General features: G+C 40.4%; 2 protein-coding genes across 3 annotated transcripts; one reads left to right on the top strand and one right to left on the bottom strand.

Annotated features, from left to right (window-relative positions):
- Positions 1 to 4,080: 4,080 nt before the first annotated feature.
- Positions 4,081 to 9,996, bottom strand: asphd1 (aspartate beta-hydroxylase domain containing 1). 2 transcript variants are annotated; one of them, XM_085784546.1, is made up of 6 exons: positions 9,783 to 9,996; positions 6,942 to 7,420; positions 6,520 to 6,726; positions 5,972 to 6,179; positions 5,268 to 5,381; positions 4,081 to 4,927 (listed from the first exon to the last, which is right to left on the bottom strand). In XM_085784546.1, the coding sequence occupies exons 1-6, from the start codon at positions 9,994 to 9,996 to the stop codon at positions 4,818 to 4,820; spliced, it is 1,332 nt and encodes a 443-aa protein (XP_085640672.1). In that variant the 3' UTR covers positions 4,081 to 4,817. The 2 variants fall into 2 exon arrangements, with proteins under 2 accessions (XP_085640672.1, XP_085640671.1); XM_085784545.1 differs by having other exon boundaries at positions 4,609 to 4,927; positions 9,747 to 9,996.
- Positions 9,873 to 25,139, top strand: sez6l2 (seizure related 6 homolog (mouse)-like 2). The gene is made up of 19 exons (XM_085784544.1): positions 9,873 to 10,091; positions 10,843 to 10,923; positions 11,057 to 11,185; positions 11,278 to 11,493; positions 15,398 to 15,546; positions 15,832 to 16,024; positions 16,975 to 17,160; positions 17,251 to 17,434; positions 17,892 to 18,055; positions 19,282 to 19,476; positions 20,620 to 20,758; positions 21,431 to 21,627; positions 21,778 to 21,972; positions 22,201 to 22,395; positions 22,496 to 22,687; positions 22,912 to 22,950; positions 23,282 to 23,399; positions 23,547 to 23,658; positions 23,806 to 25,139. The coding sequence occupies exons 2-19, from the start codon at positions 10,866 to 10,868 to the stop codon at positions 23,833 to 23,835; spliced, it is 2,691 nt and encodes an 896-aa protein (XP_085640670.1). The 5' UTR covers positions 9,873 to 10,091; positions 10,843 to 10,865; the 3' UTR covers positions 23,836 to 25,139.
- Positions 25,140 to 25,247: the final 108 nt, after the last annotated feature.

Genomic DNA, 25,247 nt, shown 5'->3' on the forward strand with positions numbered 1-25,247 from the left:
TTTAAGTGGCATTTATTTCGTACATGTTGATCACATTTATAAATGTTAAGTGGACAACAAAGAAATGTTGTTTTTTTGTTAAAATGCATTACTTTGAATGTTCAAATTGAATCTGTAGCTCTTGAAAGTCAAAAAACGGACTTCTTCAGTCATCAAATTTGGCAAGTTTGTTGTAATCTAGTTTACCCCAAACCCCGCCTACCCTTTACCCCTAACCTTTCCTACAGAGCAGTCATTGTCAATGTTATTGTTCTAACTGAATGGCATCACTGCTTTCTCTCTGTGAGATATCGATCAGTTCTGGTTCTACCGTAGATAAATAAGTAGCAGAGGTACGTTTAGAGGTGTCTGTGATCATCAAGTCAGGTGGTAAGCATGTTGGCTGAGGGTGACAGAGTGTACAAATCTGTGTTTGGCTGTGCAGTGCACTGGCCTTCAAGAACTAAAACAAAACTAAATGGTGTCAAAACATCTTTTCCAGTCTTTGTAATCAAAAACATGAGTGAAATTAGATAGAAAGTTCTTTAGACAGTGTGATGACCTAGGTAACATTTGAAACCCAAATCATGATTATTTTCTAAACCCAACCAAGTTGGTTTTGTGCCTGAACCTAACCAAACCATGACCGTTTCATACCCCCCAATATGTTTATAACTGGAACCAGGACAACAAAAGTCCAGTACACCTCGTCCATATGTAAGCCCTCTCAGGAGATGCTCTCATGAATCATATCAGACAGTCTATAGACAAATGATGTATGGTTGCTCAGCTACATGTACTTCTTGGAAATAAATGCCTAAACTAAGTTTATTTATGTAGCCATCTTTAGCCGTAACTTTAGATATTTGTCTGTTTTTCTACTGTGGTCGATATGAGCCTCATACCATGTTAATATCAAATGGGGTGGATGTTAAATGAGGACAGACTCCTATTTACGTATACAACTTGTGAGTGTTCACAATATGGACAGTTCAGTAGTTGAGTATGATGCATTTGGTCATGTAAGATTAAAATATACTGTGGTTGGAGATTAGAACATGGACTTTTTATGTTAATTGTTGTATTGTTTTGGGGACTACGGATGTAATTTAGCACATGTGCTAAATCCGGTGTATTTACAGTGGGTACTCTTGCACTCACTGTCCATTAATATGCATTGTCCCGACTAAATAAACAAATAAAAGCAACACAAACATTGTCCAGTAGACTGTATGCATCCATGTTTGGTTGTCAGTTTAATCCAAAATTACTCCAATGTCATAAATATTAGACCTTTCAAAAAAGAAGCTTTCAGAGTTTCCCATACTCTTGAAGATACAAGTACAGGTATGTAACATGTAAATAAATGAATCCTTTGTTACATGAACAAGCCAGTAAAATAAATTGTCTCAGGGACACAGATGCATGTTCCTGACTACTTTCAAGGCCGTGGTGGTTGTGAACAATGACAATGACAATCCTCCTTAGTGATCTGCATTTCCTCACCTGCTTTGCTATGAGGGGTGTCTGTAATGGTTTTGTTCTTATAACTTTTTGTCTGTGCTGTTTAATTCTTGCCCAGTCAGGTGCTTTGAGTTGCATGTTTGTATGAAAGTTGCTATATAAATAAAGCCAAATAAAGCAGCAAATTGTATCAATCAAGAGGACATTACTGATCAACTGAAACTTTTTAATGTGATGTGCAGATTAAAATATCCTCTACACACAGAACACAATCACAGCAGGGTCCTCTACTTCCATGCCTTCACTAACCACAACTCAACCTCACCAGGAGGTAAATGTTTCGTTATCAATGGTGTTGACAAATTTGTTTTGAAGTCTGAGCATCATGATCAAGTAGCGATTCAGCAAGGGTAAGTCACCCTGTTTTGATATAGTAATACTGGTAAAAATCCAATAAGTATGTTATTTTCCAGATAGTCAAGTACAGCATGTGAATTTATTCAACAAAATATCAGACTGAAAACATTTGCCAGTGTAACGGATGTGCACTCACTCCACGCATAAAAAAGGATGTGCTAAGCGGTTGTCAACTTCTTGGCAAAGCGGTTAGCATCGTCGCCTGCCGTGCAGGAGACCAGGGTTCGGACCCCACCTAGGGCAGGCCATGAGAAACACAACGCAGAGGGCCAGATATGAACATCGGCTACAGTGGTGCCATGACCCGGATGCCCTGGGTGGGTGGAGTGAGTTCAGCAGGGTTGAGTGTAACGGATGTGCACTCACTCCACCCATAAAAAAGGACATGCTAACCAACTTGCCAAATGGTCATTAACCTCTTGGCGAAGCGGTTAGCATCATCACCTGCCATGCAGGAGACCAGGGTTCAAACCCCACCTAGGGCAGGCCGTGAGAAACACAATGTAGAGGGCCAGATATGAACATTGGCTACACCAGGTGTTATGCCAAACACTTGGGTTCCAAGAGGAGCCTGTGTTTCTGAAAGCATAGATTATCAATATCAAGTTTTTGAACCTAACGTAGGGTTAGCATTAAACAGTAGTTTAGTCAGGTTTGGTTGGGTTGGGTTGGGTTGCCAAAACCCCAGTTTTTCGTTTTTTGTTCTTCTTGCGAAATAAATCCCAGTACATCCCTAAGATTTGAGGATCTTAATTATATGCTCACAATAAAGATGTGACTAAGGTTTCTCAAGGGAAACAAATATAAAAAGTGATCCTGCATCATGTCAACCCCAATTCAACTACCCAATCTCCTCAGAGAGTAATATATTGCACAGCCCTCTACTACACACATAGTTTAATATTGTCAAAAGTTGATCCATAATTACTGCAGTTTTCACCAGCACTATGACCAAACATGTAGTGTGAGCTGACACCAACATACTCATTGATTTTATGTGTATACCTATGCAGCTTCACTTTTGGATGGGTATTTTTACATGTGTCTGAAAAGAACCCTCAAAAATTAAATTTCATAATCAATACTAATTCTAGCATGAGTTGTGGTTGAGCACAATTACCAAACACATTAGTCCAGATTTCAACACGTGTAACTGCTGTTATTTCGGAGTGACAGATTGGAAACAACAATAACACCACATTTATTTTTCCATCATCAACTGCATCCATTTGGCATCTTTTGCTGAAAATAATCCCACTGATGTTGCTAAAGCTGTTGCATAACAAAAGAACAACATGAATATCGTTGAGTGTGACAATAGCTATATTTGTCTTTCAAATGAATGTTGAGGCTACAGCCACACAGCTAAATATATACAGAATTACATACAATCACAGAATAAAAAATAACATTGCTTGATGAAACAATTCAGGGATCAGTATTAGCATAACACAGCAAATAATCTTGACTTGTGATGAGTGGGTGGATAGTTGAGGAAATATAAGATTCTCAGATGTCCTCTGAGAATGACATCTGACAGTGATATTCAGTATTCGAGTTGTTATTTTGCTGATGAATTTAGTAATAATTTTGCCTCGAATCAATTCCAAACAGCTCATAAAGAAAATGTCTAGAGATGAACAAATCATACATCATTAAACAGCATGCATGTACATACCAGTACATGTAAACAATCTCAGGAATAATCTGTCTCATGGGGTGGATTAGTTCAGTCTGTATAATCCTCATCATGGGACCCTCAGATGAACAGATGGCAGATAAGACAAAATCACCACAGTAATTCTCATCTACTGACTGAAAAAGTAACCAAAAAAGAGCTGTTAGAGTTTCACGTACAATGTATTTTCAAAATTGTGTTTAAATGGGCTTTAATTAAAAGAAATGCTCAGTGGAATATGTTATTTTTTCTAAGCAATATTTAAAAGACATTTAATACTGTTATATATATATTTTTTTCAATAAGCCAAAAAGTCAATATGCGTTTTCACAATAAAAAATAATGTTTTAGTGATTCCCCACCCACATTATGTATGTTGTGAAATAAGAGCACTCCTGCATTCTTCATCAGCAAAAAAGTGATACTCATAGTCAGTCCACAATTCTGCTTCATGATTTCTCGTGCCTTTCAGTCTGTTATTAATCTACTGTATACAAAGAGTCAGTACCTACTGATTTATGTTATATGTTTATTTGTTATTTGGATTTCAAGAAAAAGTGAAATTGACAAAAACTCTGATATATGCATATCATATAATATGTAAACTGCCATCAACCCACCAATTATGATTAATAAAGAAAAAATATATTTATAGATAGAAACATAAAGGCATATAGAGGATAATAAGAGAAAGATTAACCACAGTATGCAAACGTTAAATATATTTTGGCATTCATTTTGAAAAACAAAAATGTAATATTTGAAATGTTATATTTATGTTTTTCATCTTTTCACAGTTTTTTGGTTGAACCATAATAAATATACATATATTTCAAAATAATGTATGGCCTCATATCCTGAAGGCATATTAGCACATGCATCAGCAGCTTGAACTCCAGTTTTCATGACAGATAGATTTCACATGCAAATAGCATTCATGAGCATAATATGTGACATCAATGTGTTACTGCAAGATTTACAATAGTCACCAGATCTGCTTTGCTGAGGTTACATCTCTTTGTGCTTTCATATGATGTCAGATTGTAGTTTGCAGCCAAATTGTCTAGCTTTTGTCTAACAGCATCCATAATAATGCATTCAAGGGGCACTTCCTGGTGAAGACCATAAACCCAACACCACTTGAAAGTGTGGCTAATGGCTTGTATAATTCTTAGGGCAAATTCACACAGTGTTCCATTAATTTGAATGAGATGCATGACACACAACAAGCAGGGCTAAGTTAAGGCATCCCTGAAAGTTGTCTGTTGCAGGAGCAGATTCAGAGGTCAGGGTTGAACATGAAGTCCAAAGCTTGTCTCTCTGCTGCAGCCACATTTGGATGCCACAGGTCCACACTCAAAATGACGCGGGGTCCAGCATCCGAAGGGCCTTTAAAAACAGACAGGTACCATTTTAAGAGAAAACATAGCAGCCATTAAAATCCATGTGCTGGGAATGACTCATAACAAAGACTTATGATAAATAAAACCTAAAGACTCTTAAATCTTAAATCTGCCTGTTTTGGGCGCAGAGATTATGCATTGCATTTGGCACGCAATCTTTAATAATACAGATACAAATACGAATATGAACGAAAAGTTTTCACAGTTTTCAAAAATTAAAGTGACAATTGCTACAATATTTCTTCACTTATTTCCATTTTTTTCAAGCTTTCCCCTCCCCCAGACATATCATCATAAAATCACAATGGCGTTATTTTTTCACTGACCCTTGTGGGAGACGGTGTGAAGAAACGAGTCATCAACCAGAAGGCAGTGTCCCTCTGACCAGCACTGAGGCTCCCCTCCTACCACCAGTTCACACTGGGGAGGAGTCTGCAGACCTAAAAATGTTGAAGTATGGTTTTAACTTTTGTTATCACGTTTTCACTCAGCTCAGAAGAGTTTGCAATCTGGTACCAACATTAGAGGATTAAAACCAGGCAGATCATAGTACAAAATGCGTTTAAGAAAGCTTTGACCCACAAAATACGACATGATGCCACAGTTTAGTATTTCATTGGATTGTGTTTCTTTCGTTCTTTAAGTAAAGTCTGACATTTGCAAAATACTAATTATTTTGTTTTATTTGTTCGGATCCCCATTAGCTGCACTCTAGAGCACCACTAGTCTTCCTGGGGTCCACATTTAAAGTACTGAATTCATGACTGAATACAGAATTTACATTATATTGCAGTAATTTTAAGTCAAGCCATATGGTTCAAACCACTTTGTGACCTGATTTATCTGAGATGTTTTGCTACAAAGTGTCTGGCACACACAAGTTTCAAATTGGAGTGACATTTCATAACACTGATGCCTATAAGAGCAGTCACTGCAGAGTGCATTGCAACATATTCAAGCATTATGTGTGGAGCAAAAGCATGAGTTGTTAAATGCAGACAAACCACGATGAATGTAATGTTTTACTCACCAAGATGACAACGGAGGCGTGTATTGGTGGGTCCATATGAACTTCCCAGCGTAGCTCCAGGCCCCAGCAGCCAAAATCCAGCAGATCCCAGAGAGTTGCTGCTTATGAATGTACGTAGGGAGAGAAGCGTCCGGTAGGTGCAGGGACAAGAGCGACAGTTTCCTGCCACAGAGACTCCTGCACTGTACAAGGGAAACACTGCCTGGCCCTGAAATACACAAAAAACCCTTTGGTATCATATGACTCAAGGGGGTAAATACAACTGATTGATTGTACTGTGTCCCTATTTATCCATAATCATACAAAATATTAACTATTTGTGTGACATTTTATCTCAATCACTATGGTTATCATAACCTTGACCTTTGACCTTTGATCACCAAACTCTTATCAGTTCACTTTTAAGTACAAGTAAATGTTGGTGCCACATTTGAACAAACAGATATCATGTTTTACTACTTCACGTGATAACCATCATATACAGAGGAGTAAAGTGTTCCCTGTGCTGCTCCTTTCTCGTATTGGCCCTGAAAAATATTGTTGTGTACCTTTGGTCCCAAACAGGTCCAGCCTTGTTTTGAATCGATGCCCCGCAGGTAAACAGCCTGAAATTCAGCCAAGATTACAGGGTAGCTGGCTTCCAAGACCTCAATGTCATGTCGGTGAGCGTCACGTGGGAAGAAAGGAACACTTGGGACATCTGGCAGGAAGAAGAGATGAGGCTTCTGTATAGCACAGAGATCATTTAGCCTGACCTATAGAGAGAACAAAAAATGAGAAATCAATGATTAATTCCTTCCTTCCACCACCACTTTCCCTTGAACAAGAATAATTAAGGATAATAATAATTCAGCATGAGGTGTTTGGATTCCTACTTTGATTAAAATTAAATTTGGGACAAGAATAAAATTCAGTCTAATACATTTTGAAGAAGTAAAGAATTACTGCCAATAGTGGGCACAACTTGTACCTGCTCACGGAGACCCTTATGAATGCGGCCCATGCCCACCCAACTGTAGCGTTTGGCATATTCTTGCAGTGCTGCATAGAGTTTCTTGGCTTCTGCAGATGCTTGGGCCGGGAACAATGCATGACTCAGCACAGGGGTGAGGTAACCCTGTCCCTGCTCCTCATCCTCCTCTGTTTCCATGGAAATAAAGGGACTAATTTGATCATTCCTTGACAACTTGGACCGTGCATTGCACTTTGTTCCGGCGCAGCTACCACCGCGGGACTTCATGGACCGCCGTGAGCCTGACTTGAGCTTTCCAGCGTGTGCATGGCCTGGGATTGGCAGATCAGAGCCCATGCGATAACAGTGCCACAGAAACAGGAGCAGTATAGTCCAGAGAAGGCCACTCAGTGAATGGACCCCCAGCTCTACATACGGCGGCATGGGCAGTGCGTTCATTGACCAGTGCATCCTCCAAATTTGTGAGACACTAAATGCTGAAATGAAAAGAGATTGAGAGATTATTGTAAATATTTGTTTTCATATCTATGGATATTCTCATTCATCGAGGTCATCGTTATTTCTGGGCAACAAATTGGATCAAAGACAACTGGACTTTTTATTTGTCTAGGAAGACATTTTGCCTCTTATCCAAGAGGCTTCATCAGTTCGCAACACATCAGTCTGTCCTCAGTCTAGTCTGACAAACAAGACCCAGGTATTTAACCTCCGTGGGAGTGTTCAAAAAGTACTTGTGGGTGTGTTCACAAAAACACAAGTACTTTTGTGAGTTTCAGTTTGTTGCCCAGAAATATGTTGGAAGAAAGTACTGGCATGGTACACATATGTCAGGCAGGGCTCATGAGGAGTCTGTGACTTTGGAACAACGGAAGCAGAGAGCTGACGGGGTTTGTGGTCGAGGGAGAAACAGCGTCAGGTGAGCTGGTGACACAAGGCACGAGGCAGAGGCACGACAAACAAACACAGGCAGACAAAACCAGGAGAAAAAGACAAACAGAACTCGGTCAAGGACGGAAGGCCGTCGGGTTTACAGGGACAGAGACTTTGGGAGGCGTAGAAACCAAGAGATCAGGCTGAGACAGAGAGAAAGTGCTGGCTGGAAAGTCTGGAATAAGTGCTGAGAGAAGAACGTGGCAAAGGAGTGAGCGTGGAGCTGGTGAATATATGCTGGGCTGATTGCAGGTGATGAGGAGCAGCTGTGTTCACAGGTGAGTTGTGTTGGCTTGATGAGAGGGCGGGACTTGACGGGCGGAGTGAGGCAGAGGCAAGCACACATAATGCTGGAAAAGTACGGAGTTGGAGCTGGGTGACTGAACTGTGACACACACAGCCTGAAGAGAAGAGAACGACCTGGTTTCCAACAGCCGAGTCATTCATTTACTTTCTTTTCTTTAATCCCCCACTGGGTCACAAGGGGCTGAGGCATATCCCAGCATGCACTTGGAAGAAATTAGTGAAACAATCATGACAGGTTACCAGTCCCTCACAGAGCTACTGACCCCTATGGCTTAATTCATTCATTGCAATAACAATGCTTCATGCTAACATTTTGTTTGATGTAACATTTATACCAGAAAATTCAAGGAGATATAATATCTTACTCTTCCAAATACAAAGTAGTAACAGTTTGGACAGAACAAGCTCATCTGCTGACAGCAGAATTTATGTTGGTGTCATGTGACAACAAACGCATTATTCTACTGCTACTGCTAATGGGAGAAATTAACATTGGCTTTGGCAGCACTAACTTATTTTTGCAGTGTATTCAATAACATTATGCATAACATGCACAATGATATATACACAGCCATTGGCAACACCATGTTGTCATTGATGTGAACCAATGTTAGCCGTCTCTGGGGCCCTTCCACTGCCTGGGTTGCCTCTCCTGTTGCAACGCCTCTGCCCGGTCTTGGACCCAGTGGATCCCTGAACTCTTTAGAGTTCTTACAGTACAAATTACAATTTGGAATTGACATTTGTTTCTCGCTTTTAATATGCTGAGTTCACTGTGCTTTGCCATGGTGAGGTTTACCTTTTCAATAGCTTTCTTTATCATCTCCCACTACTGTGTAATTGTGATTCTTGCCTTTATATAAAAAACAACACTTGGGGTACTAAATATGTGTCTGTGTAAATAACGTTTGTCACCAACAATACCACATCTGGGGAAATAAAGTATAATTAATAAAATAAAATGCATTATCAGTGAGCAATTATATTGTGCATTTGGTGCATGAGTGAAAGTTCCTGTAAGTAGCCTATCTGTGTGTGTGTGTGTGTGTGTGTGTGTGTGTGTGTGTGTGTGTGTGCGTGTGTGCACGGGTGTGTGTGGGGGAGATATAAAGACAGTCAGACAGAGTTAGAGATTTTTTTTTGTCTTGTTTCCCAGAAGCAGAAAACATGACTGCATGCACGTCTGGGTGCGCGCGTGAGGATGGGAGGGCTCTTCCCTAATAGGCTTATTCCAGCTGATTCGTTTCGTAGTTGCATCAATTACATGCCAAGTGATGCTACTGCCCACTGGAAACACCTATAGGCTATAACACGGCTAAGCATCATCAAGGTGCTCCATTAACTGTTGACATGGGTCGCTGTTTTTTGTTTTGTTTTTTTGCAGTCGCTTCAGCATTCATTTTGTTTTTGTTCAGCACCAGCCCCACAGCTCGGCTGCTTCATGTGTAATGTCCGCATTTCATGTTCACGCAAACGTCCATCACGCAAATATTCGCCATGCATACCATATAGATCATGCAGGCTGTTGTTTTGGAGAGAAAAAAAAAGGAAACGTACACCATTTACCCGCATGCGTGCCGCATATCACTCCTGTCTGATTACCTTGATATACCGTGCAGGCAGCGCTGTGTCGGACACACTTCAGCACCGTGCTGGTGGACAGCTCCTCTCGCCCCCCTACACACAAAATGTGGCTTTTTGCCGCGCGCCGGTGCAGTTGCCGCGTGCTGCCGCTAGAGCGCACCTGAAGCTTCCACACAAATGCCCTCACATCATAGCCGAATGCGTCAACCACACGGTAACCAGCTAGGGGCATCTCACCAGCACAAACCCCGCCGTGTTCTCGGCTCCTAAAGCAACAGGATACAACCCCCAAGACAAAGAGCACAGGACGCAACCTGGAGGGTAAAGGTAAGCGGCGGCCGCCTCACAGCCTCGCTGACATGGATGTCAGCATCACAGTTAGTGATGACTGATGCCAAAAAATCGTCCTCCGCACAAAGAGGGCCGGGGGAGGTGCGAGTGGTGCTGCCTCGTATAGCCCCATCATTTTTGTCACACACCAGGCTGGCATTTTCACCGAGGAAACGCCTCGAATAACAGCTCAGGTGCCTTTTGACACATCACCATTTACAGATGAATAATAGAAGAAGGTTGTGAGTCTACCTGCGGTCAGGGAAGGCTCCTTTGCTGAATTTTGGAATAGCGCATTTTCGGGCATGTTGTTGCAGGTTTGCATGAGAAAATGAGGAAAGCCTGAATATCTAACCTGTACTATGTAAATCCATTTCTTTTCCAGGACCTGTGAAATTTTAATTCACGCCTCTGCATTGTATTAACTGAATAGGGTTTTTTTTTGTCCTCCAGATTGATGGAGCTGAGCTTTTACAGTATCACATCGCAATGATCCCCTGATCCGAGTCATTGTGGCCTGTCTGATGTAAACATATGATCAGGATCAGGATTGCGAGAGAATAATTAATGATATGACTAACAGTTTGTTATGCATTACAACCCCAGTTAGCATGGGTTATATATCTGTGCCTCCTGCAGCAATGGTAATACTGTATGTGTCCACATCACAGTCCAAGATGCACTATTGTTGTATTTACATTTTCGCATAATAGTTTGCTAATCAATATGTTCACTTTAACCTTCTCAGGTCATTGATTTCCAGCCAAAGCCATGGGGTTCACACACTTTGCTGTGATGCTGTATGTCACCATCATCCCCCTAGTTTCAGGTAACTGTATGTGTGCATGGATGCAGAATGTGTTAATGTGAAACCTGAGAGAAAAAAAACCCAGGTCTGTGTATTTTCTTTGCAGGTTTCTTGTAATGTCCTCTGTAACAATAATAAGTCCTGACTTTTCCAGGTATGCGCTTTATGACTCCTGAGCCTGATACATCACCAACAACAGCCCCAGACTCTTACCCACTGGGTGACCTGATCCACGCTGCCCTGCAGAGTAAGGAGTACTTAGGAAGGGCTTCTGCAGGCACAGGTACACTAAGACAGGCCTTTATGCCCCAGGGTAACACAGTTACAGTGTGACATGGGTGATTGCTCATTGAACTGAACTTTTGGACTCTGCAGGTACAACCACCAACCCAACGCAGGCCGTGCCTGGGCTTGGGCAGACCGAGTCAGCGGCAACAGTCATTTCACCGGGGCTGCTCACCACAGCTTTGAGCTCGTCCTCTGCTGCCGGCCAGACCGGATCCAGAAATACCATGTCTCTGCTGCCCATAGAGGAGGAGACAACCACCACTCTGATCACCACGACTACCATAACCACAATGCACATGCCAGGTACTTGCATGTCACCACAATAGACTCCCCTTAGTTGAGTTTGTTTACAGTACCCAAAGGGGTGAGGGAAAAATGTTTTAATAATTAAGCATGGCTTCAGTCATTTCTCTTATGTACATCTATACCTGAAGAAAGAGAAGCAAGGACATGACAAGGTAACATGAAACAGTCATAAAATATTAATGTTGAAACATCAACAGGTTACTGTACAATGTAAGTTACATCCCGTATATAAAGAAAAACAATGCACAGTTATATAACCAGTTTGTTTGTTGGTTGGTTTTCTGTTGTTTGTTGTTCTTTTATTTTTTGGTTTGTTTATTGGGTTAGGGTTATGGGTTAAGCTCATTAGGATCCACACAAAAACATTTAGTTGTAACACTATCTTAAAAGTACATTCATGATTGGTCTTCCTTCAGCAAGGATCACATGTGTCCTGTATTTTGCATTTCATAATTTAAACTTTTGTAGGGACAAATGAAGTCCAGGGAGCCTCAAAAGGAATGTGATAATGATATAAATCATTCCCCTCATTCCCTGTATTTATTATCCTCAATAAAAAAAAGATTTATGGCAAGAAATAGAAGCAGATGACTTCTAAAATGGTTTTGATGCCAGAAAGATGAAACATAATGGAAGAGAATATCTGGACATGAATTATAGCTACTGTCATTTGACACAGTCACTGGAACTCTCTTCACTGACATTGTCACATGAAAAGTTCTGTATCCAGATTAGTCTTGGCAAAAAAAATCTAAATATACTCTTTGCCTTTTAGGTGTTATTGCAATAGACAAATAAAATGTAATCAGTGAACAAGAAAAAAACGTAATAGCTGAATAAAGAGCGGGTTGAGCCTCTAAATACTAATATCAATAGTGTTATTGTCCTGATATGAGAGGAGAAGCATTAATTTGACAAATCAGCATGAGTCAGTCAAGAATGGGAGACGATCAGAATACTAATAAGGGGTGGTGAAGAGCACAATAGCGTCCTGGTTGACAGATTGTCAGAAATGCTTCCTCTGTCACTGAAGGTGAATGAGACATGTACAGAGACACAGAGACAGCTACAAATGAGAGTTAAGGAAATGTGAATGAGCAGGAAGCTGGGAGAGGTGGGGGCGGGGTCGACTGGTTTACACCAGATGTGGGGGGAGAAATGTCACACAAGATGAATGATCAGCGAGGTTTGTGTGTGTGTGTGTGTGTGTGTGTGTGTGTGTGTGTGTGTGTGTGTGTGTGTGTGTGTGTGTGTAATGGTGATGTTGGGGGCTCACACAACATGTTCACAGCAATAGGATCATGACTTAAGGAATAGGTAGACATTTAGGAACATGTGCATCATTATGTTATTGTCCAGAGTGAGGTGAGAAGATTGATGGCACTCTCATGCCTGTAGATTAAATATGAAGCTAGAACAAGCAACTGGTTATTTTATCTTACGGTAGCTTAATAACAAGAAACAGGATGAAACCATTTGCTATCATTTGCTATCCATTCTATCCAAAGCGAACAAAATCTGACTATGAGGTTCTCTAAATATTACAAATTAACATGCATAATCGAATTTGTTCAAGCCATACAAACACCAAGCTTTAAAACAACACGTTGTTATGTGCCGAGGAAATATGACAAGAAATAGTCCATTCCACTTTTTGGTTTTTCCTAACAGTATTACATTAACAAGATCTTGCCTGTTAATCAGTGCACCAAAAAACAGCTGTAATTGCTGTTAGTTTTTATGTCATTATCTTGAGATCACAAGCTAATTATCTGGTTATCTCGAGATAGCAAAGCTCATTTTCGCGTGATAACTGGTTAATGTATCTTGTTAATGAGATAATGAGATAATCAGGTCTGTTTCTTCCTATAACGTTCATCGGAGATAGGTAATGTTGTGCCAGTGTGCATGGATGACGTCTTCACAGCTGATTTAAGCTGAAAATGTCACATCATGTATCCATAATTGGGCCAAATAAAACTATGTAGGTGGCTTACTGTTCAGTTGACAGTCGTGACAGTGACCTTGAAGGCTGGAATCCGGCTAAATCAAATTATCTAGACACGTTAATTTGAATTTTCATTAATTGTCCCACAATCTTGGAAAATGTGATAAATGATCTCCTTATCTTGAGTAAACATGACAGATTTTTCCTCACCATCATTAGTTGGTCTTAACAAGCTTTGTTATGTGGAGATAATGAGAAAAATGATTACTTATAACGATTTGTTCTTTACAAAAGCTTTTTTCATTATTAATGTTTCTTTTTGTTTCTTTTCACCTGAGCAGAGCTCGGCCAAAGCTAATGCTAATTGACCATTGGTTTCACTTGTTCACAGAAATGAGAGTGGTATGAATGCCTTCATCTAACTCTGCTACACACAATGTTGTCCATATTTATAAGGTGCTTGAGGTGCTGCTTTCCGTGACCAGATTTTTGATTTGATTCTACCAGAGGCACGCTGTCAGGAGTGGCAAACAGGCAAATGTCTGGGGGTACCAGGGGGAAAGGAAACCCCTGATGGCCATTCATACTTGCAGAGATTACACAATAACCGAACTGATCTCTTTAGATGCTCACTTAACACGCTGAGATATATCATTCTCATTAAGTGTTGAAAGTGGTCATGCTGCTTCATTATTTTTGTTGATGTTTGAATTTATTTTTAGCTATGCACCATGAAACCTTTTTTTCTCCTGATGCTACTTATTTAACAAGTGGTGCACAATAATTTGATCTCACCAAATCCTAGCTGCAGTTTCAGTCAGTATTGTAGTCAAGAATAATTGAATGTTGGGCAATCCAATTCAGTCGGTACTCACTCTGTAGTTCTTGCCGCAGCAGCCCCGGTTCGATTTCACAGGTGGCCCTTTGCTGCATGTCATGTCCTATCAATTAAAGGCATAAAAGCCTTTGGAGAAAAAAGAAAGAAAGAAAGAAAACAGCAGGTAGGGTAGGTAAATACAGGTTCAAGTTTGAATGTATCTATCGAGAAATATATCTGGAAATGAGAAACCTAGACTCGTTATTTGTCTTGCAGGGATGTTCTTTCTTTCATTACTTTATTTTGAAGGGTGCACAGGCCTTTCCAAAGTCACAAGAAAACATCTACAGTATTTATGTCATTTCTGTTTTTAATATGTTTTATTAGCCATTAAATGCATTTAAGTGCATACCAGAGATACAGTGCATTGGATTACAATGGTAATGGCCACAATTGATCTGACAGCAGTAACAGAGGTATGGTGGCAAAGTGCACACTTTTATTTTAAAGAAGCTCTAATCATTACATCCTGGCACCACCACACATGCCTTAATTGTTGAATGAATCGTGAGCTCCGTCATCAGGTTCGTAATGTCTGCTCCTTTTACATTTTCAATTGGGAATTATTCATAAGTTCCCAGTATATGAGGTGTAGAGCAGCGTTAAGCCAGTGAAGACACTCGATAGAAGATGTTAAGACACTGTGACTTCTCTGTCATCTTCACACCGCTGAATGTGTTTAGCTGCGCTGCGCCTGATCACACCAATCCTCATCCAAAAAAAAAATAGCAGGTTACTGGGAAGCTTTCACCGCTCCATTCAAACTCTCCACAAATTTGAAATATATGCAAATTTAACAATATCTTTGTACGGTGCACTTTGACTCATAAAACTCTAAGACTAAGTATCAGGTGTATAAATACCAGTTGAGAAAAAAAAGTAAAAATCTGTGATCTCTCATCACTCAGAAACTGCCAAGAAGCCTCTGAGCAAAGTGTCTATTTAAACTGTATTAAAGTGAGTCATGCTGATGCTGTGTGAAGTGAATTAGAGGTATTAGATGTATTTCTTCTGTCTTCTGACACAGTTTTGGTTTATCTTCTCTTCTTTTTCCTTGTGTTTCTCTCTCCTCACAGTGCAATGCAATGCAACTTTGCTAGCGATGGAGGATGTCGTCGAGTCCCCAGATCCTTCATCATCCTCATCTTCATCATCATCATCATTTTCTCCTCTGGAATGCACCTATAGCATCACTGTCTATGCGGGTTATGGTGTGGAAATTCAGGTAATTTGATATTAATCATTCCCTCTGTACAGTCGTCCAAAGATTGCCTTTGAAATGGTTATTGGCTTTTTACTGTCAGGAACACAGACAGACAGCAAATAAGGAAATTAGATCCATTAAATTAAGTTTTCTACAGCACTTTGTCTTTATTTGTTTGTCATTTGTTCATTTTAAAGGTACAATATGTGAATAAGAAGATTGTAAGAAAGTATTTCATATTAGATGGGGCTGTACATCAGAGACCACCAGACCGTGTATGTCATTGTTTCCTCTTTTGCCCTCTAGGTGAGAAAAGTGAATCTGTCTAAGGAGGAGTCTCTAATGATTATGGGGTATGGAGGCACAGGACCAGAGCTACTGGCCAACGAGACCCTGATGAGAGAGGGTCAGGTGATTCGCAGCACAACCAATCAGGTGTACATTCACTATCGCAGTCTCCGACAGGCCAACCACGGCACGTTCAGCCTCCATTATCAAGGTAACGGCAACATGACTTAATATAAAAGTTAATTTTGTAACCAATGATGGCACCAGATTTACTACATCCCTTTTTTATTATTAGTTATGTATCTATTATCCTTTTTTTAATTGTTTTTAGTAGTATTGTGTTTTTGCTGAATTATGCTCCTCTTTACAATTGAAAAACAGTGAATTGTGGTATAGCTGTAATTGAGGAGGATCTCTACACTTCATTTTATTCTTTGTGTTCCCTGGGGCCTCCTTCATTCAGCGAAGTAAAAAATCATTTGGATTAAACAGTGTGTGGATTCAATTCAATTAGGGGAAATAGATTAGAGGTGAATAACATTAAGAGGTTTCCATATGGCCTATAGTCACAAGGGACAACCATGTCAGCTGTGATGGTGATGGGTGCGGTGGAGGAAAAAGACAAAACGACAACATCTCAGCATTTTAAAGATTTAAAGATCCAACATCCAACTGTTCAGTTTATAAGAGTAAAAAAGGAAAGATATTAGTAAAAGGTAGTTAAAGCAGAAGTAATGGAATATTTGTGTTAATATAAGTCTTAAATAGTTCTATCTTCCGACAGCAATCACTTACATAGAGTTTTTGTTCCGAAACACGGGTCTGTCAGTCACTCTGCTCTACTGTAAGCCGAGGAGAAAACTTTCCTTGTATCGTACAACCTTTATCCAATAATGAGAGAGAACGGCATAAAGGGGCGGTCCTCTCTGTGTGTGCTGCCAAGGGATGTGTGTAGGTGTGTACGTAGGGACGAGGGCGGGGACTGCTAACTCCATCGGCTGACAAGAAGTTAGCCAAAACGACCGGATCGCTTACTTCTGCTTTAATAAAATGATGCAAAAAGTAATAATTTACCAGAAGATCCTTTTCCTTGTAACTGTTTATCTTCCATTTTGTAAAAATAATCGTCATCTTTCTCCTCTTTTGTAAAAACATCAACAGCCTTTCTGCTCTCCTGCCCGTTCCCTCTGTCTCCTGAGGGTGGAGGAGTGACCGTGACTGATATCCATCCTGGGGGGCAGGCGCTCTTCCACTGTGACCCAGGTTTCCAGGTCCGAGGTCACGAGGTGGCCACATGTGTCAACACAACCCAGCCGCACTGGAGCACCGCAGAACCTCAATGTGTCGGTCAGTACAGTAAACTGATCTAGATTTGAAATAAATGTCACAATTTTGGATTCTGTAAAATAATCCCCGGGGTCATTTTTTTTCCTACAGCTGTGTCTTGTGGAGGGTGGATTCGTAACGCAACAGTGGGACGGATACTGTCTCCACCCCCGCCATCTGTCAGCAACCACAGTAACGGAAATAACCTGAGCTGCCACTGGTTAATAGAAGCCAAAGAGGGACACAGGCTCCACCTACACTTTGAGAGGATTGCACTGGATGAAGATGATGATAAGTGAGTTTGTGTTTCCACTATAGTTGGTGTTGTCACAGAATCTGTTCACTTAATGTTCTTAATGTTTTCAGCATATTAAACCCTCCGCACTTGGCTAGTTAGACTCTCACTCAGTTCTTATTTCTTACACCCACTTCCTCGCCATCATCCTTTAATCACTGGCACACGTTATAAGTAATTTGCCATTATTGCGAATTATGCTTAGAACTATTAAAATATGGAAAATAAAAGCATATGGTTCATTTATATCCTGACAAAAACTTTAATTTTTATATTCTTAACTTGACAAATGTATGGAAAATAGTTGTATTCCACATGTAACACGAGATTTATTATGTTTATATATATTTAACCGGCTGTCAGAGCACATTCATGCATTTCTGATTGAACACATTGATGGTACCACCTTCCTCTGGCCTCAGACTTATCAGGTGTCTTTGTGGTTTGTTTCTCTCAGGTTAATTGTGCGCAGTGGAAACAGTTCCCTGTCTCCACCACTCTTTGACTCAGACCTGGACGACGTCCCAGAACGTGGGCTGCTCAGCGAGAGCTCCACACTGTACCTGGAGCTCACAGCCGACTCTTCCTCCATCCCTCTGCTTCTGGCGCTGCGATACGAGGGTGAGCGCGGACCTATCACATACCAAGCACATGTAGTTTTTTTCTTTCCCACATTCAGTACAACACAAAGGTAGAAGCAGACCTGTACAGTACGTTCCTCATTTCTGTATTATATTTAACACTGGGGTTAGCATTCTGCCTGGAAACATGGATATTATTCATCATAGAACAGGGGTGTCAAACATGCGGCCCGCGGGCCAAAACCGGCCTGGCAGTGGGTCCAATCCGGCCCTCAGCATGAATTTGCCAAATTTTAAATTGCACATATTTTTATCAAGAAATTTCAGGTGGTTCATAATATGCTTTGTAAAAAGATTGTTCATTAACTGTAAACATCTTAATAATGTACTAAAACAGGAAAAATTCCATTTTTAAAGTATATTTATAGGCTATCATGCTATTGTTTTACTGGTGGGGCCTACTTGAGATCAAGTTGTGCTGTTTGTCGCCCCTGAACTAAATTGAGTTTGACACCCCTGTCATAGAACTACCAGAAGCCACCAGCCTCTGAGGTGAGTTAGAGATGATTTCAGGGAGACAATTGATGAGATATTACATCTTTAGTGGGAATGCCTGTCAGTCGGCCATAGAGCTCTAAAAAATAAAACCCAAATCCTTCTTCCCATTAGTGTTGTTGTGTCTAAAGGCCATAATGAGCCACAGAAGTGCTTTCAATCTGCCCACACTGCAGTGGGACTTACTTTAGGCTTTAGAGATGCTCACTGTTTAAGCTTTTAGCACCTAACCTTGGCCTTTTATAGTCAAAAGGGCTTTAATAAGGTTTATGGTTAATAGCTGTACTGTAAATATGAGCATTATAGCTCATTATAGCTTTTTTTAATCAGACCTGCATTTTGAAAATAAACTTTCAGTGCATTTAATACCCATGTTTTATTTTGAAAACCGGAAGTTTCCACACGCTGCAGTAAGCTTGCGCTGACTTTCCCAGTTGTCTGGAAGCATTTGTCTTATTGCCACATCGGCAATAAGGGCGCACTTGAAATGTTGAAATGCCCCCCCCCCTTTCGGCACCCCAGCCTGCAACAGGAAGTGTCCACATGTCAAGTCTAGGTCAATGACCCTCTATGCTTGAGTGTATTGATTCGTTGATTTTTAGTCATCACACACCAATAAAGAGACTTAGTAGATGGCACAGTACAAGCTACACTATAACGACTGGTTGAAATCTCGTGCCTTATTCTTTGTCCTTTGTTCTCTTGCTTTAGCTTTCGATGATGAGCACTGCTGGGAGCCCTACATGCCCCATGGAAACTTCAGCAGCAGCGACATCACATATCAGCTGGGCACCACTGTTACCTTCACCTGCTCCCCAGGCTTCGTCATGGAACAAGGCTCGGCGACGATTGAATGCATCGACCCCAGCAATCCCCACTGGAATGACAGCGAGCCCGTGTGCAAAGGTACGTTTCAGGAATGAGCTTTGATTGGATTTTGAAAAGGTGAATCCAGCAATATGTCGACCCATATGCCAGCAGTTCATGGTATTTAATTGTTGTTTATTTCCTCAAATTTCTTCAATTTCTTGCCTTAACTTCAATCTGCTATTTATACATATTTACCAAAACACGTGTGGAGTTGATAAAGTCATTTGTTTAATTAATATTCCATTTGAATTGTGTTTAAATGGGCGCCTGAAGCATCAAGATGCCGTAGCATGCAGACTAGAGCCATGCTGTCTGTGTCAGCTGCTGATCTGCTGGCATGCTGTGAAAACTGAGACTAGTGGAGGGAGTGTAGCAGAAAGAAATCTGGCAGAGACTTTACACCGGGTCAGAGACTGGCTGAAAACACAGGTGTTACAATTTCACTGAGCATTAAAGTGACAGAAAGATTTTCTCAAAGCCATATGCTGCGTGGTATTCTTGGTTTAAGTAAAACACGAGTTGCTCATGCACAGTGATAGGGAGATGAATGGCACCAGTCTGAAATGTCAAAAGCTGTAAGGTCATGACTCATGTATATGGTTTATATTGAGGAGGGTGAATCTGTGTGTCTCTCAGAGAGGAAACAGTTTATCTGCTTACAGAGTGAGAAATCAAAACCTTGGTAATTTATGTATCTCGCCCCAAACCAGTGTTTAATCTTGGTTGTCTCATTCTGCTCAAGTGAGTCTCTGACAGAAATATGTGATCACTTGATTCACCTTGATAATGTATCCGTAAAGCTTCACAGTTTCATGCCTCAGTTTTAATAGGAGGCAAGAAGTGAGGCCATCAGCAAACTAAATCAAGAGAATTGCATCATCACAGGCAAAACTGTGTTTCATTCAAACAGTTTGGCTCCTACCACTGAACCAGAGCTGCCATCTCCCCACTGACACACTTCCCCCACCTATTTGTGTCGTTGGTCCACAATTTGTTTGTTGTCAAGTAATTAGAAAAATGATAAAGTGACTGATTGTCACATTCATTCATTAATCTGCCAAGAGTAAGTGAAGGACCAGTAATAATAGTAGTTGTTTTTATTTTTCCAATTTCTAAACATTATTCTCTCTGTCTCTCAGTCCACGTCCTCAGCTCATTGTGTCTCCTCTGCCCTTTCAGCTCTGTGTGGAGGGGAGTTGACCGAGCCCATGGGCACCATCCTGTCTCCTGATTGGCCTCAGAGCTACTCCAAGGGGCTCGACTGTGTATGGCAGATCCATGGCAATGAGGAGAAACGCATTGAACTGGATGTCCAGATGTGAGTTTGGTTCATTTAAATTGCAACCAAATGAGCACCAACCATGTTTTGGAGTTGTTGTGTGTTTTTTGTTTGTTTTAGGGATGAGGGAGGTGGGAAAGGGTGGAGAAATGAGCAAAAGTCGTATCGTACCGTGCTTCCTTTAGATCACAGATGTTGATTATCTCGTTATCATTTTATGTGTGCAATAATCTCTGTACACTGCCTATTGATATTACATGCTAAAGGATTGCAGTGCAATACGTGTGGGTGAACAAAACATCACCTGAAGAAATGATTTGGTTGCAAATTGTAGAAATACACAGAAACACTAAAATAGTTTTTATGTGATAATGATTCAAATTCATCTTCTGTGTCTTTACACATATACACAATTTTAATCTAAGTTTATTTTGTGATATAATGTAGGCTACTTGTAGTTATTTGTGTACATTTTTTACGTAAATTGTTTCTCATCGCCTTTAAAGAAAGTAAGAGAACAAGATAGATATACAGTATGGTGTTGCAGCTTTATATAATCTTCTGGCTCTCCTGCATTTCCTCTGAGTGGTGTGTGCACTGTCAAATAAATAATATCAGGTGGGTGGACTGCTCGTCTTAAAATACAGAATCTCTCTGAAGTGTAACCTCATTTCTCTGCTTTTTTTTTTTTTTTGTCGTTACATCTTAAAGCCTAAATATACGCCACACTGATGTGTTGACCATCTTTGACGGACGGGATCTCATGTCTCACGTGATCGGGCAATACCTGGGGTCCAGAGAGCGTTTCCAAGTCGTGACGGGGGGGTCAGAGGTCACCATTCAGTTTCAGAGCGATCCAGATGACTCCAGCTTTATCCTGAGTCAGGGATTCCTCATTCATTACCGTGGTAAGTAGCCTATACTCAGTTAATTAATTTATGGCTCAATGTGTACAATGTTTTCCATTTTAGTTGGAGGTCTGCCACCACTGAGGACAAGATCATAGACAATCTTCTTTACTTCCTCTCAGTGAATTTCTCTTTCTCCTTCCTGTGCAGAGGTTGAGCCGAATGACACCTGCCCATCCCTCCCTCAAATTGAGTTTGGCTGGACCAGTTCGTCCCACACTTCTCACGTGAGAGGCAGCGTGATAACCTATCAGTGCCAGCCAGGATATGACATCAGCGGCTCTGACATCATCACCTGCCAGTGGGACCTGTCCTGGAGCAGCCCCCCACCCACTTGTGCTAAAGGTGAGGCCGGTGGTGGAAATTATTTTATCAATCTTAACACCGCATATCTCTGATCTCTGTGTGGTCGGTATGCAGCTGCTTAGCTTAGCGTACAGTCTGTAAACAGTTCTGTCCTTATCTAACTCTCAACAAGAAAGCAAATAAGCTAATTTCCCACGTGTCGTACTTGTTTTTTAATAAAAACCAACTCACAGGATCATGTTCTGTGTCCCACATTGTCTCCCACAGTCCAGCAGTGTCTTGATCCAGGGGAGGTGGTTAACGGTGCACGCTCCGTGCGCCCTGAGGCGGGTTTTGCTGTTGGGACAGTCGTCCGTTTTTCTTGCAACCAAGGTTACCAACTGGAAGGTCCCAGCCTAATCTCCTGCCACGGCCGAGACACGGGCACCCCGAAATGGAGTGACCGCAGCCCGAAGTGTGTCTGTGAGTAGCTTTCTTCTCTCTTCTTTGAATCCTTATCACTGCACATTTACAAATAAACAGCAAATTTGTGATTGTCCTCCTTTTGCTGTCCTCCGATCAGTAAAATATGACCCGTGCCCAAACCCTGGCGTCCCTGACAACGGTTACCAAACCTTGTACAAGCACAGCTACCAGGCAGGAGAGACTCTGCGTTTCTTCTGCTACGAGGGTTATGAACTTATTGGTGAGGTCATTATCAGCTGTGTTCCCGGCCATCCCTCTCAGTGGAACAGCCCCCCGCCCTTCTGCAAAGGTAAAGGTTGTGTTGTCTCATATAGTCTGCCCTGAAGCTTCTTGTTAACTTCTCATTCACTGATTCCACGTTTGAACTAATGAGGTTAAGTTTAGCTGCTTTGTCTCTTGACTGTAGGATTGGTACTTGGTTACAGCCTCTCCTGCCATTGTTAATACAAAATGAGACTTTCAGGTGTGATGTACTATCATCTTTTTTATTTCCTGCATCTGCATTTCTCACAGTGGCATACGAGGAGCTCTTGGATGATCACAAATTAGAAGGTGATTGCTTTTCTTGTCTCTTATCTGTGACGTGTGTAGCCAGTAGTTTTTAAGATAGGATATCAAGGATTTGATGTCTTACTTTAGTACCATCTAGTGGTGGTTTTAGGAACAACACTATGGCGTGCTGGTATATGCCAACTATTATTACAGCAGTCCATTTAAATTCAAGAAATGCAGTGTAAGTGCTAACATAATGTTTCTGCCCACATTTTCACATCTTTGTCATTTCTGATTAATAAACAAATCAAATCCAGAGAAAAAAGGGTAAGCCTGTGTTTATTAGCAAAAGTATCTTGTCCTGATTATAATTTTTGTTATTATTTCACAGTGTCCCAGTCATTTGAGCCATCCCATCAGATCTTGAGTGAGAACATTGCTTTGGCAATAATTCTGCCAATCATCCTGGTCATTCTCCTGATTGGAGGAATTTACATGTACTACACAAAGTAAGTATCCCACCAAAGTTATGTGAGTAGATACTTATGTTCACATTCATCTACATGTGTGGTAAAGAAACACAGCTTGTGCTTGTCTTCACCTCGGTTGCACTTTAAGGTCAGATGTTTGGTTACATTGTATTTTCTCTCCCACAGCATATGTAGACTAGAATGGAAGCCGCTCTTCTGGAAGTCTCTGTCTCACACACACTCCTACAGTCCCATTACAGTCGAGTCTGATTTCAACAACCCTCTCTATGAGGCAGGGGTGAGTAAAAGATTTAAGGTATTTCTTTACACCATTTCACCATTTCAAACACTCAGATCTGTTCTTTGTCCTCTGCTTTGAAATATTTTTGTCATTATCTGACTCTGAAATGATTTCTCACCAATCGATTTCTTACTTTGACCACAGGATACACGGGAGTATGAAGTATCCATTTAAAGGAGAAAATGACTCGGTGAGAATTAAAATCCACATAAAGATATTATTCTTTTTGAAGACAAATTCTATGGTTATAAGGCCTCTCTGCCCCTTTATCATTATGTTTTGATTCTCTTTCTTTTTTTTACCATCACAATATCTCTGGTTTATCAATTTTGATCAAAGTGCTTTATTTTGATTTGTTGCACTGATGTGGTGGTCTGCCAAATGTGGGTCCTACTGTTAGATCCAGCTTTCTGTATCATTAGGACTGGTGCCTTATGAAGGGTAAGAAATTGACAACAAAGAAAACAAAAATAAGGGAAATGGTGATGGAAATGTATTTAGTTAGTTAGTTAAATCATTATGAGGCCAAAACATTTAAGAACTTGGCAATACTTTGTTTGTAACAATCAAAAGTTACGGTCATGAGCATGCGGTCCACACTGAATGTTTTAGTTTAGTTTTAGTTTTTTTTTAATGACTGATGCTACATTTTACAAAGTGTTACAACAAAGAGGAAGAATAGCCTACCTTGATTTTTATCATGAGAAAAGTTTTACATCAGCACACATTTTCTCTTCCTCACTTTGTCTTTCTCTCTGTGTGTGTAACACACACATACACACACACAAATTGAATGTAAATATCTGACTTAATTGATTGAGGTTGATATATATACTTAATTATATATATACATACATATATATATGAGCCTCATATATACACTTATACATGGTGGTGGTGGTGGGAGGTTATATTTTCATTATATATATATATAATGAAAATTCAGTGCCAAAATATAATGTTAAATAATTTAATGTCCCTAAGTGTTTCATCTGTTGTTGCAATAGTGTTTACAAAGGCAGTGTTTATTTTATTCTTTGCTGTTTCTGGAGTGCATTGTCACCCAGTGTCACATGACATACAAGAAAAGGTGAGGACACGAATGTCATTATGCTTAGAGCATGCACTGATTGTAAATTATATTGCTTCTGCTCAATCTTGCCATTATCATTATAGTTATTGACAGTTATCATTGTTATCAGATTTGATGTTGTATGCACTATGTTGATGACAAATTGCAAACTTGGCTGCTTGCTGTGATGCATTATGTATTTATTTACAAATGATTGTTTGAACAGTGAATGTAATATCATTCACTGTGCCAAATGAAGGATCTTGGAGACTGTTGCTTTGTAGACTTAATTCTTCTCTTATCATCAGTAGCATTTCTTTGCTTCATATATGAATACACTCTTTTGAAGGCAGTACATTATTTGCTAAACTGAAAATAAAGTCTGTTGAATGGTGTAAAACTGGAATGAGCTTTTATTTTTCCAAATAATATGGTTATGTTCATGTTACACTGTAATAATACACATGTAACTCATCCTCTCGGAGGAATATCACAATGGGAAAGTAATGTGTGT

This window comes from Trachurus japonicus, chromosome 8 (genome assembly GCF_045865225.1).
Source record: "Trachurus japonicus isolate A0001 chromosome 8, Traja_1.0".
NCBI lineage: Eukaryota > Metazoa > Chordata > Actinopteri > Carangiformes > Carangidae > Trachurus > Trachurus japonicus.

Bases quoted from the DNA above. Each gene is read 5' to 3' on its own strand.
- asphd1 (XM_085784545.1), bottom strand. From the start codon at position 9,996: ATGCCCCTAGCTGGTTACCGTGTGGTTGACGCATTCGGCTATGATGTG. The intron at 6,727-6,941 runs GTACAAGTTGTG...TTCTCTCTATAG, and splicing joins ATAAGGGTCTCCGTGAGCAG to GTCAGGCTAAATGATCTCTG. The intron at 6,180-6,519 runs GTACACAACAAT...TGTGTATTTCAG, and splicing joins GGACCTGTTTGGGACCAAAG to GGCCAGGCAGTGTTTCCCTT.
- sez6l2 (XM_085784544.1), top strand. From the start codon at position 10,866: ATGGGGTTCACACACTTTGCTGTGATGCTGTATGTCACCATCATCCCC. The intron at 11,186-11,277 runs GTACACTAAGAC...TGGACTCTGCAG, and splicing joins AAGGGCTTCTGCAGGCACAG to GTACAACCACCAACCCAACG. The intron at 22,951-23,281 runs GTGATTGCTTTT...ATTATTTCACAG, and splicing joins GGATGATCACAAATTAGAAG to TGTCCCAGTCATTTGAGCCA.